The sequence below is a fragment of the Xiphophorus hellerii genome, chromosome 18 (genome assembly GCF_003331165.1).
Source record: "Xiphophorus hellerii strain 12219 chromosome 18, Xiphophorus_hellerii-4.1, whole genome shotgun sequence".
Lineage (NCBI taxonomy): Eukaryota > Metazoa > Chordata > Actinopteri > Cyprinodontiformes > Poeciliidae > Xiphophorus > Xiphophorus hellerii.
The window spans coordinates 9,462,172-9,475,480 of NC_045689.1; the positions used below are offsets into that span (position 1 = coordinate 9,462,172).

General features: G+C 38.7%; 2 protein-coding genes across 5 annotated transcripts in view; one reads left to right on the top strand and one right to left on the bottom strand.

The window, feature by feature from the left end:
* Window positions 1–13,309, bottom strand: part of stard13b (StAR related lipid transfer domain containing 13b) — an 89,281-nt gene that overhangs the window by 34,631 nt on the left and 41,341 nt on the right. The gene's annotated exons all lie outside the window — the stretch shown is intronic.
* On the top strand, window positions 10,259–12,930 carry LOC116737607 (general transcription factor II-I repeat domain-containing protein 2-like). Its single transcript, XM_032590872.1, has 2 exons — window positions 10,259–12,477; window positions 12,838–12,930. The coding sequence occupies exon 1, from the start codon at window positions 10,579–10,581 to the stop codon at window positions 12,448–12,450; it is 1,872 nt and encodes a 623-aa protein (XP_032446763.1). The 5' UTR covers window positions 10,259–10,578; the 3' UTR covers window positions 12,451–12,477; window positions 12,838–12,930.

A 13,309-nucleotide genomic window follows, 5' to 3' on the forward strand; every position in this document is an offset into this window, starting at 1 on the left:
AAGATTGGCCAAAAGATTGCTTCTTAATCCCGATAGTTTGTCTCTCTATTTCAAGATGAAGTCTTAAAAAATTTTCAACAATTTCCTGAGTGAGGATTTGGCGAGACGAAGGTTATCTTTCACAGCCTTTCAAGCCTTACTCCAAAAACGTGGTAGAAAAATTCATGTGGGAAAGGTTTCACTTAAATAAACTAGAATGGAGTGCAGCTCCAGATGTTGTTCCTAGGGGTCAACGGAATGGAAAAAACGTAGACAGCTGAAGTCGGGGAAAACCATGACATAAACTGCCAGCAATCAGAAGCAGTGAATCATGCTGGAGCACTCAGCTTTTCAGACTGAAACCTTCTCTGTTTCAGTCTCTTTGTTTGTAGGAAAATCAGTGAAGGAGATCACTCTGTCAATTGAATAATTAGATCACAAAGAAAAAGAAACATATCAGATAATAATCCTTATTACTGGTAACCCAGCTACTAGAATAACAAAACATCTAAAAGAGATCGACATAAATTCATGAAACCTTTTTACAATATAAAAATTTAAAGAAAGTAGGCATGGATATTGTCACAGTATGATAGTTCTGAGTAAAAATAAATTGTACAGTATCTTCCCAAAATCTATAACTTACTCCAGCTTAAAAAAAAAGAAGAGAAAAACTAGTCATAGCTTCTGATTTGGCTTTCTTATAGTAATAAAGCCAGGGGGAAGAACAAGCTATCTCCATTTATTATTATTTGGATCTTTGCTACATACAATTAATCAAAATCACAGAATAAACATTCACTAAAACATAATGTTCAAGTAAACATACTAATTATAGAGTGCTATTCCTTTTTATAGTTCTGCTGAATTGTAAAAGAGCTGAAATTAGCTAGACAGTCATTCCTGAATAAGCATATAATAGCTACAGTATGAGTGATGTTTGTTCGGTTTATGCAGTTGAGTGTTTTCTCTTGTAAGCAAGGGAATGTTGCCGAATCCTTTCAGCCTGCTGAACAGCAGTGTGCATCAACAGGTTGGGGTGGGACAGCATTGTGTTACTTTATAATTAACACAGCTGGAGAAAACTGCAGGAACTCAGTCAGTTTTACTGCAGTCTCATTAAATGAACTTTGAGCCACAGAAACATGATGAAAAATATCTGTGGTTTTCAAAATGTAATGTTTTAAAACCTATTATGCCCTAATATTGGCTACCAACCCATTCCTAGAAGAAAGACAAGAAAATAATCTATTTGAAAAAAAACAAAACTCATGCTATCATTAAAGTCCAAGATGAGCCAGCCCTGGACTGACTTTGTGAAGGAAATATTGACCTACTTTCTAATTGGATTACAACAGAGGAAATGACCAAATCTATATCTAATAAGAACACTTTGTTTCCTATCTTTGTATCTGAAGGCACTTTAGTTTAGTGGGATTTTCCAAGGTTCTGCGATTACATAAGAAACCATATCCATCCATAATTTCCAATCATGTGAGCAGATTTCCGGATGAGGCCTGTCTCCTCACTCTGTGACGCTGCTGCCATTTTTTCTGTACAAGTGCTTTGGCCGGAACTGGGAATTTATCTCCAAGCACAAAAAGGAAGACATAGGTGATCCACTTTAGTCACCATAAAAACAAAGCATTTACCGGTAAATGCACTTAGCACTTATTAGATTTTTATAGAAAGACAAAAGGCCATAAATTGGAGTATAATAAAAATCCCTGGGCTTTCTGCTACCATTATGCATTACCACGGAATGAATCAGCCAGACAAGAAAAGCTCCAACCGACCATTACGATTGTCTGTTAAAACACCTGGAGAAAGACACACAGAGGCAAAAATATGAGAAAAAAAAAACAGACACTACTACTACTACTGAAGATGCCGTCATACTTGGAGAGACTGTAAGAGAGGCCACTCTTTTCCTTTATGAAGGTAATTGCATACAGACACTCACTCACAGTGAGCAGTCAGCTTCGACTAGACAGACTGCCAGGGGAAACACAGAGACCCCTCCTCTAAGTCTGCCCCAAAACCACAACATCTGATGTTTCATGCCCAAAATAGTCCTACATTCCTTCTGTCTCTCAGTTGGCAATTGTTCACATGGCAGCAAATGGGAAGCTCAAATTATGATCAGCGATAGCTGGAAGACAAATGTGATGGCAGATAAATACCGAACTTGTGTATTCGGGAGGCACAGCAGATCTGTTTTTTATTAGTCAGAGATTGCAGGCAACATTGTAAAATAGAAACATAATGGGACATGAAAATGATGTTATGCAAAGTTTGAACTTGAAGGAAGGGACTGCTGTGACTGTTGTGGAAATGATTTACTGTTAGTAATATGCCCTTTAATCAGTTTTATTCACTAAAGTATATTTAAATCTAGTGATAACCAATGGCGATGTGATACTCTCCTGTAAAAAAACGAAACCCTCCTTTTCCATCACCACCTGAGGGGATGTAATGTCAGTACTATTAGTTAAAGGGGATTTTAGATTGAACTTCCTAAAGGTCAAGATAATTACATATTATTATTACAGATTATTGACATCTGGTAGAAAAAGCACCAGAATTCAGGGAAATGGGTAACTATTCATTCCAAACCCTTTTCTTGGAAAGACATTGATTATGGATAGTTGACACGGGTCAGTCTGAGTTTCCCACTGTTTTATAACACTAAGCAGAAATGCTATGGCTTCACAGTGTTAACACAAAAAAATTCTAATTAAAATGACATGCCCAGGCTGAATACAGGGTGGGTTTGGTTGCCTAAATTATAACCTAAAATTTTGAATTACAGCAGCAACAACAGCTTTGCAAAACTGTTGTTGGTCAGTTTAACTTAATTTATTTGTCTTTTGGTTTTTATAACCAAAATAATCTGAGCAAATAATTTTAGGTCATTAATTTAGACAATATTGATTTTCAGAAAATATTATTTTTTTTACTTTATTCTACTGTCTCTTGTGTTTTACTCTGTTTTATTCCTTGAGTTTTATATGTTTTATCTTATATTACCCACTGTAAAGCACTTAACTTGGGAGTTATTGTAAAGGACTATAAAAATAAATGTAATATTACCATTAGAGTATTTGTGTTTTCCAGCCTCTACTTTTCTAAAGTTTTACCTGTGATAATTCCTAACACCACACAGTAACTTCTTCACAGCCTTTGAGGCAAGTCAGTGACTAAAAAAGTTTAAAGCATTTTGAGCAACAGCTAGTTTGTTTCCATCCCTGTTATTTATTTTATGAAAACTAGTCGTCTTAAATCTTCATTTATAAAAACTGCCAAAGACTCACTCCAGTTCATTCTGAGCTGCAGGAGTAAAACAGGAACATGACATGAGTATGCATGGTCTATGGATTAAACTGACTGGAGTTAATTTAGTTCTTTTAAATGTAAGAAAGTGACATTTTATCAATATTTATTTGAGGTTCTGCAAACAGATCTCCATAAATGCTTTGCATTATAAGTCTAGACCCAAACACATCTTATAGAGGGCTGCCAAACTGGGCCCCTGATTCACCAAAAATAATGGTGACTATTCACAAGGTGGATTAACAGAGCTGCACCCCCTGTAATTCACCTAATATTGTGGGAATAAAACCTTCCTATTATTTGTAGTAGGTCTTAATTAACCAAGCTCTACATGTTCCTCAGACTCCAATATCCTCTACACAGTTTCCCTCAATTATCAGCAAAACAGGAGGTGCCACAGCCAAATAACACAGCGCATACTGTGTTGGTAGCATTCCTGGTATCTATAAACAAGAGAAGCTGCTGAATTAATGAGCAAGAGTAAACTCTTAGAGATTGTCTGCCGTCATAGGTGAGTAACAACACAGTGCTTTAGTTGAAATGACTTTGTTGTTGATGGTGTGACTGGCACATGAGCTAGCTGGTTTCATAGGCCAAGTAATTACAGAGAGGCAGTGTTGAATCACCCGGGGACCTCGAGTCCCCTGTTTGATCCTGCAAAGTGCCCTAGGATCCTGTTACCCAGTAGTCCACATGGGATGTAGATATTAAACGGTCACTTCCAGGGTGTGTTGCTAAGGTGCCGGAGCAAAATGTTCTAAAATACAAATGAGCCAGCAAATCTTTGGACCTGCTTTTCATTGTGCTTTGCAGTGAAATGAGGAGATGTCCTTTCAGTGGACCACGTGTCTCTAACAAAGAGTGGATGAAACGAACTTCCACACCTCCTGCAGCTCAGAGACCAGTGGAAAAACAGTGAAACCCCAGATCAGTACCCAGCATGGATCACAGCTTGGGATTCTCACTGTATAACATTGAGTTAGTATATTCCAGTTTCACAATAACACAATGTTTTCCATAAATAAATAAAAAACATATTCTAATTGTTTTTGTTTAAAAAAATAAAATAATGTATTATTTCGATTGCTTAGGACTTTGGTTCTCTAATTAAGACTTTTCTTGAACCGTTTACCGCTGGGTCAGCCACCACCGCTGTTGATCAAATTGCCAAACCAAAAAGTGAACTTCCATGCTAAAGTATCACAATCTGATCCAAAGTAAGCAGACAAATAACTTTTTTGCAGTTTTTCACAAATATTTTTAAAACTGAGAACTAGAAACTAGACTTCTCTCATCAATATTTTTTGTAGATGCAGTACATCTTAAAGTTCTGCTTTTGTTTGATATAAGCTTCTTTTCTGGCAAATTGTTACCTAGAAACTAGAATAGCTCAACTAGAATAGTTGAGCTATTCTAGTTGAACTATTCTAAACTAGAATAACTTAGTATAGTTGGTGACAACTGTTATACTAAAGGTGACAACTGATTAATGTATGGTGTATGTCCTATGACTCCTAAAGTGGATATTCATCATCTTTATTGATGACATTCAATACCAAGGTAAATAAAAATAAATATAGCTGTGAGAACATAATTATATCAGTTTACTTAATTACATTCTTGTGTTTTATAGTTTAGAGAACACCTTACAGCCTGCTGAGCCAGTGGGCAGCAACATATGGAGGAGGCGCATTACACTATGCTACATTTATCCAGAGAAATGTATATAAAAGTACTTTAAGCCATACATTTTACTTTTTTTTTTATCCGAAGAGTTTTTGCGGTGCTAGTGGCTCGTATTTTTGCGACAGTAGGCAGACAGAAAGGAGGGCGAAGAGAGGGGGGAAGACATGCGGCAAAGGTCGTCGGGACCGGGAGTCGAACCCGCGATGTCCACGTTGAGGACTAAGGCCTCCAAACGTGGGGCGTGCTAACCCCCTGCGCCACCACAACACGCCCCTTTTACTTTTAAATCTCCTTATAATGCTACAGACCAACTCCACAGATTTCAGACAAGTCTTTTAAATATTTCCACTGGGGTTCTTGTCACGTGTGGCTCAATTCTTGACCTTCTCTGCTAGAAGTCAGATCACAGATACATGCTGCTTTAGTATAAACACAGTCTGGTTAACGACTTATAATGGGTCCACTGGTGAAAGATCAACCTTTCATTTCACAGCAGACAGACACACACACACACACACACCCCCACACACGTAGAGCTTATTGATTCTGAGTGCAAATAACAACTATATGAGCTGGAGAGCTGCTGTTATTGACCATTGCCAAAGCCTGCTGGGTCAAAAGTCACCTGGCCTGTTTTCATCTCGAGATCCTGTATTGAATTTAAACAAGATCGGCACAGCTGTGGTAACACTCTCCTTCACCTCTGAAGGACACCCAGAGAAGGGGGTTCTTTCATCTTCAGGGGAAAACAACCCATGAGCTCACTCCTTCTGTGCTGCTCTCTTCCTTTTATTTTTCAATCAGCTATGGTAATGTCAGCCACTGGTTTCTGTAGTATTCACAGGTCTCCAATCACTTCACAATGCACAATAAGACTCATCCGGACCTGAACTCAGATGCTGTTTTTTTTGGAAAGGTGGTCACCGGGAGTCAAACAGATTCATGGATTTTGTGCTGTCTGAGAAGACAATGAGATTAAAGCTTGAATGGGGATTTACTGTCAGTAGCATGTGGGAGGAGGTTAGTGTTTTATGGGAAATTACTTCAAACCATCTTTAAAGGAAATAACACTTAGTGTTTCAAGTCACTGAGGAACACTTCAGTGGAGATTCCCATCTTACAACAGCCTTTCAGCGAAACATTAGCAAATTATCCCTGACCTCAACTGTAAGATGATAGCCCACTGGTTCTGACTGGCTGTTGCAGACTGATGTCAAATACTGGGACACAGAGTTTGAGCTGCGTTGCCCCTATGCAAGCTTCAAAGTCCAATCAAAAACTCCACAGTGTCTTTAACCTCGTTACTGTCTCACATTTACTCAAGAGAAAACCCTCTAACAGCCACATGTTGAAACCCCCAGGTTGCTCAGCAAACAGAAAAGACCAAAGGAAGTGTCAGCAACACACACAGGTGTTTTTTCCCTCTTTAGTCACACTAAAGGAGCCTATGACACATAAAATATAACAGACTTTAAAAATAACCCTTCCCGTTATTACAGGGCTTTTGATCAACAGTGCAGAATTCTTCAGAAATCAATCAGCTGAGCTTCCTGTAAAATATATAATGCCAAGTTCAAGCTAAACACTTCCAGACACTGGACAGCAGTTCTGTTCCCACGCATGTCAAAGAGTCCTGACAATCATCTGAGCTGAATTTAGAAGTTTGTTTTGAAGTTTTTGAAGTTTGTTTTTGCTGATAAAGTCATCATGGTTGAAATTTGGAGATTTTCTCCCTAATTATGTCCAGATAGGATCAAATGAAGACATGCAGATTTCCTCCACTAGTCGTGGCCTTTGCTGACAAATGATTTCTTTAATACCGGAGATGTGACTTTACACATTTTTGAAAAAGCAAAAATGTTCATTCATTTCATTTTGGAAAACTTGGATATTTTAAAACTTTGACTTGCTTTGTCAAAGTGTTCTTGTGTTTTATAGGGGGTAATATGAGAACAAAACAGTAAAAATAAAACCTCTGTACATCACTATGATGGCTGAAATCATAAAATCTCATTACAATGAATTTAACATTGAGGGGAAAGTAAAAAAATGCAAAAAAAGAGAGGGGTATGCACTTTTGTAATAATGTAACTATGAATATCTGTGCACCTTATGATGTAAAGAATGGAAACAGAAAAAGAGAATTGTCTCAGACGCATGAATTCAGTGAAAATCTTTGTTTCTTTTTCGTCTCAGTAAGTCAAAGCTATTTTTTCAGTTGTCTTTTCAGCTACCTCCCCCACTGCTGGTGTCTACTGTTTCCCATGTGGTCATGGAGTTAACTGTATTTCCCTAACAAGCTCTACATTTCTATTTGCATCCTAATTTGAAGTCCACATCTTCTTTAATGTAAAACTCAGTAGCCTGCATGCCTTGCCATGTCACGCTGCTTTCCCACTTCTAATTTACGGTTGTGTGACTGTAATTCTTTCGTTCCTTTGATAACTTATATAAACACTGTAATTTGGTTTTCCAGCAATGCCATGTGACATGACTTAAGGGGACTATGAATTACTAACAAGCGCTTAGCCAGCTGACCTGAAATCATGACACAAACATGGAAAAATATTGACTGGAAAGTCTATAAGATGTGGCACCCACACAAATTAAACAGCTCATGTTCAGAAGATCTAAAGCATAAAAATACTATAATACACAAATTACTTTTATCAGAGACCACGGCTCTGTGAGGTGCAGAATACAGGGGAAAGAATCAAAGAAAAACATCCAGAAAAAACTCCTCTGTCGAGTCCCGCAGAGTTTCATTAGGTCCTCCTTCCTCTCATTTGGAAAGTTTCCCAGAGGGGTCTAAGTGGAGTTTCCTCCTTCTCTTAGAATGGCCTCAGAGAGTCAGAGGGTACAGAGGGGACCAATGATAGAAAAAGAGCCCCAACCGTGAGAACCCCCTCTCAGGACGTCCACCGTTAAGGACGGAGCCATCCAAACGGATGCTGGTCCTAATTAACTACATGAAAGAGCAGCTGGACTGCATCAGCAGCCTTGCAGCACTTCTGCAACAAGCCGGTAAGTTGCAACATAGAGGATAATACAGGCAGCCTGAATTATTGTAAATGAGGAAATAAAGGTCACTTTATAACTACTGCAGTCCAGCCATTGTTCTGCTTGATAGACACAGCGTCTCCCACATAAGTGGTGAAAGTCATAGTTAAAAGTTAAAATAGAAAACTCTAACACAGAGATGGTGTGTGAACACAGGAGCTGAATGACTGCAGCCCTCACGTTTCTACTGGCATGAGATTAGCTTTTCTACCACAGGGGGGCAGGCAACTGTTGAACTTCGACATGTACCATATGTGCTTACCATTTAAGGGTAAATTTTTATACTTATTATTATTTACAAAAGCCCAATCAATTTAAAACTACAGTCTTATTATTAGAAATCTCCTTCTGTTCCTTGTAGCTGCACAAAAAGGGGAACATAAACAAGTGACAAACCTATCTAGTCTTAATCTTACTTTTTTAGTTAAACAACCTGAAGGTTAGCGTATAGTTTATAATCAATTGGCCTAAATGAGTCACTTAGGCACAGACGTGTGGTATCCTGACATGTGTGAAATGCTGAGGAACTAAGCACTGTACCTTTCAAAGTTAATGTGTAACTTTTCATTCCTGTTACAATGCAGCAGAGGCATTTCTGAAAAATGCTCTTGGTAAATGATTAGCTGTGCACATGTGGCAGCTGTCAGGACAAACGGCTCTTCACGTAGACCACAGTCTCCGTCTGCAACAGGAATTTCCAGAGAATCTTTATGGATATGACCTTTTAAGAAATTTTGTGGAGAAACTCAGCTTGGTCCTGATTGTTAAATTATGTTAAATGGATGCAATCTGCACACCAACCAATCAAATGTAATGCTTTTAATTTTACTCTAGCTCTTTTGCATAGATAATTTTGCAGTTTTGTTAGTGTTAGCTTAACCCTAAATCAGAATTTTTTAAAACTTTTTTCCTGTTAAGAATAGTTGAGTTTGAAAATGTTGCAGTAAAAAAGGGGAAATGTTGATCACATCAGTATGTTATGAAACTATATGTGTGTTTGAGGTTGCATTTTGGAGAAGTAGAATCTGACAGTTACCTTCAATTGAATTGTTCAATTTAGCATGAAAGGCAAACATGTATAGGTCAAAGCATAACATTTCTCATGACTACATTAAAAATGTCACTAATTAGATTAAAAGAACATTTTCTGGAAAATACTGTTAATATTGGTCTGGTCTGATCAAAGTTGTTTGATCTCCATCTAAATCTGCATTTTCCTACAGCATGCTGTTCCAAATTACAACAGTTAAACACATTAATGTCATTTAAATGAATTCAAAGATTATTGAAACCCTGAGATGGAGATGGATCAAAAAGGTCAACCTTTGTTCATGCTGTTCATGCAAATTCTTCTTATCAAAAAGGTGAAAGAAATAGAAAAAAAAGTCATCTCAACATTTATGGAGGTAAAAATTTTCTTTCAGACAGAAAAAATACACCCCAATTAACAGCTGATCGGAAGTAGGTCTCATCATGAGCAAAGCAACATGTTCATTTTCATACACATTTATCTTCAAACTTCGGTTTGAACAAAGGGGCAGATAATAATCATCAGCTTAGTGTTTCACACTTAGCCAAGTGTGTTCAGCTAAGTGTGAAACTCATCAGCTAAGTTTCACACTTAGCTGATGATTTTCATGCTGCAGTGAAGCGTTGATGAATAAAGCAGTCTACATAAGAGAGGGATTCTGAGTGAGAGGACAGAGTCTTTCTATTCTTTACTTTGAAGAGCCCTTTTACTGTTACAATCCCTCTCCAAAAGAGAGAACAATGCAAACTAGTTCTCTGCTGGATTTTCAAACAACTGCCATAGTCAAAGGATGAAAAGCACAAATTCTTGTCTAAATAGGAAGGAGGCCTGCTATATTCTCTATTCTACGAATTTCCAGAGCGAGCACATTATCCTGTTCAGACACTTCTATAAATAGGTTTTCCTTGACAATTGAGAGTTTGAAACAATTATGGAGGAAGAATTCAAATTATTTGTCCACACTACAGTCGCTGGTGAACAATAGTGATTTCTACAAATCCATTTGTTGTTGGGTTATTTGTATTTTCCACTAGAGGATCAATTTCTGTCACCTAAATGTACAATAACTGATCCAGACACACAGGATGTATAGTGACTGACTGAACAAATGAACACAGCACCATAAGAAGCCTCTGGGTCAATTTACCCCTTCCCAATTTATAGCCCTAATACAGGGGTGGCGAACACGCGGCTCTCGAGCCGCATGCGGCTCTCGACCAATAAGAATGCGGCTCTTTGCCTGTTACCATATTTTCTATATACTGTGGCTCTTTCCTCGTTTCATGTTTCTTTTCTTCTTTTTTTTTATATCTTAAACACACTTAAATCCATCAGGGGTTATTAAAAACAAATAATAATATTTTAAAATTAATAAATTAATTTGACAGATTGGGTGTTTTTTATGAGACGTAAGACGTAAGAGACGTAAGTGACCGCCAATCATATGCGCGGATTACGTCTCATGCCGGGAAATTAGGTAAACATTTTATATGCATGCAGACCGCAGACTTGCCTTCTTTGTAAAAATGGCAAAATGCAAAGCTAAACGAAAATATGACGATGAACACAGGACATTTCTGGAAGAATGGGAAGATGCTTACTTTTTTATTGAACGGAATGGCAAATCGCTCTGTTTATTATGCGATACCACGATATCACATTACAAGGCTTCAAACCTTCAGCGTCATTTTAGCACACTCCATGCTAATATTGACAAGGATTTCCCCAAAGGTACTGAACTACGGAAGCAAAAATTGAGCACATTGAAAAGCCAGGTAAAAAGACAGTCTCAAATGTTTCAGCAATTGACCAAGCGTGGAGAAGCTGTGACACTTGCATCCTATAAAGTGGCATGGAATATTGCCCGTGCTAAAAAACCATACAACGAAGGCGAGTTTTTAAAACAGTGTTTTGTAGATTTAATTGACATTTTGGCTCCAGATAACAAACAACTCAAAGATTCCATCACTGATCTCCAGATGTCACGACACACAGTTGAAACCAGAATATCAGACATAAATAATGCGCTTGAATCTGATCTACATGCAGACCTGAACGCATGTGCTTATTTTAGTGTAGCATTAGACGAGTCATGCGACATACAGGACAAGCCACAGTTGGCAATATTTGTACGAATGATTTCTGAGGACTGCGTGGTGAAAGAAGAGCTTCTCGATATTGTCCCATTAAAAGACAGAACTCGCGGCACTGACGTAAAAGAAGCAATGATGGAAGTATTCAAAACAGCGAATATGTCTTTAGAAAAACTCACCGCAATAGCCACGGATGGAGCGCCATCGATGATTGGTTCTGTGAACGGCCTTGTGGGCCTTTGTAAGGGTGATGACCTCTTCCCCGATTTTTGGAATTTTCACTGCATCATCCACCGGGAGCAACTCGTGTCTAAAACACTGAATTTAGACCACGTCATGAAACCTATGATGGAGATTGTGAACTACATCCGCACGCATGCCCTTACTCACCGACAGTTCAAAAATCTCATTGCTGACCTAGACGGAGACTTGCCAGGTGACTTGCCACTGCACTGCGCTGTAAGATGGCTCTCAAGAGGTAAAGTGGTTTCACGCTTTTTGGAGCTTTTGGAACCAGTAAAATTGTTTATGGCAGAAAAGAACAAAAGTTACCCTCAGCTCTCAGACCCCAAATGGCTTATGGATTTGGCTTTCTTAGTGGACATGCTTTCACACTTGGACAAACTAAACCTGGACCTGCAGGGGAAATTAAAAACTCTTCCTGATCTGACACAAAGTGTATTCTCCTTTGTTAACAAGGTGAAGCTGTTCAAAGTGCACATTCAAAATGGCAATCTGTCCCATTTTCCTTCATTGCGCAGCGCCCAGCAGAAGGCTGGCATTAGAATGAATATGGGTCAGTACGTGAAAATGCTTGCGCAACTGTACGGGAGCATTACTTCGCGTTTTGAGGACCTGCAGCAGAAAAGACCACAGATCGCTCTTCTCATCGACCCTTTTAATGCAGAGGCAGACTGCCTCAAATCCCCGCTTGTCACTGATGAGGCAGCGAGTGAACTGGAGATGATTGAGCTACGCGAGGATGACAGACTGAAATCTCTTTTGAAAGAAGGCCCTGTTGCGTTTTGGAGAGTTGTGCCAACTGAAAAATACCCGTGTGTAAAAAGAGCCGCCCTCAAACTGCTGTCGATGTTCTCCTCAACATATGTCTGCGAATCCCTGTTTTCTACCTTGAAACACGTGAAGTCCAAGCATCGGTCCGTTCTGACTGACACTCACGTAAAGGAACTGCTCCGAGTGGCTACAACTGAATACCAACCTGATTTGCAGAGGATTACTAGAAACAAGAGATGCCAGAAATCCCACTGAGATTATCACCCCATCACCTCCAGCAAGGTAAGAAACTCTGTGATGTAGTTTGAAAAAAATACCATCTGACTAAACATGCCTGTGTGAATATTTCAATATTGATCAATTTACATTATACAGGCCCTATCTATGTATCTGAAGTGTGTTCATTAGTTGCGTGTGTCAGAGCGAGGGATAGAGAGAGCAGTGCCTGTGTGTGTGTGGAGAGGGGGGTGTCTGACCTCCAGGGTAGTTGCTGTATTACCTCTGGCTAAGCTGCATTTGATGTGTGTGTTGAGGGTGGACACTTGAGGGTTATGTTGTAAGAAGAGGAGTGTGTTATTAGAAAAATATATGGTTTTAATTATGTGTGTTTGTGTGCGCATGTGTGTGTGTCTGTCTTGGCAGGTCAGCGCGTGGTGTGGCTCTTGGACTTTCACAGTTAAAGATTTCGGCTCTTTGTGTCTAACTTGTTCGCCACCCCTGCCCTAATACAAACCCTGGTGTTGCCATTTTGTTCCTTTTTACTTTTTTTAACCATAGAAATACAAAATTATTTATCTTATCCTTATAATTTAAGTATTTAAAAATAATTCAGAAATGCATACAATCCCATATATTCTAATCCAAGTATCCAAGTAACTCGAGTAACATAACCCCATTTCCTTAAAGAAGTTTATCGGTAGATTATAAAAAATAGTCAGTTTTCAAAGTGGATATAAAACCTCCCCTATAGAAACAGATGGATGTCGTGAAACGTTTTGTGTCAGGCAGATCTTTTTCTCTACCTGAAAAAGTCAGGCATGCAACAACTAAAAGTGAAAAGCTATGAAAAGACAAAGGGAGGAAGAGACTGTCACCCCTTTAACAAGCAAAATAA

Bases quoted from the DNA above. Each gene is read 5' to 3' on its own strand.
- LOC116737607 (XM_032590872.1), top strand. From the start codon at position 10,579: ATGCATGCAGACCGCAGACTTGCCTTCTTTGTAAAAATGGCAAAATGC.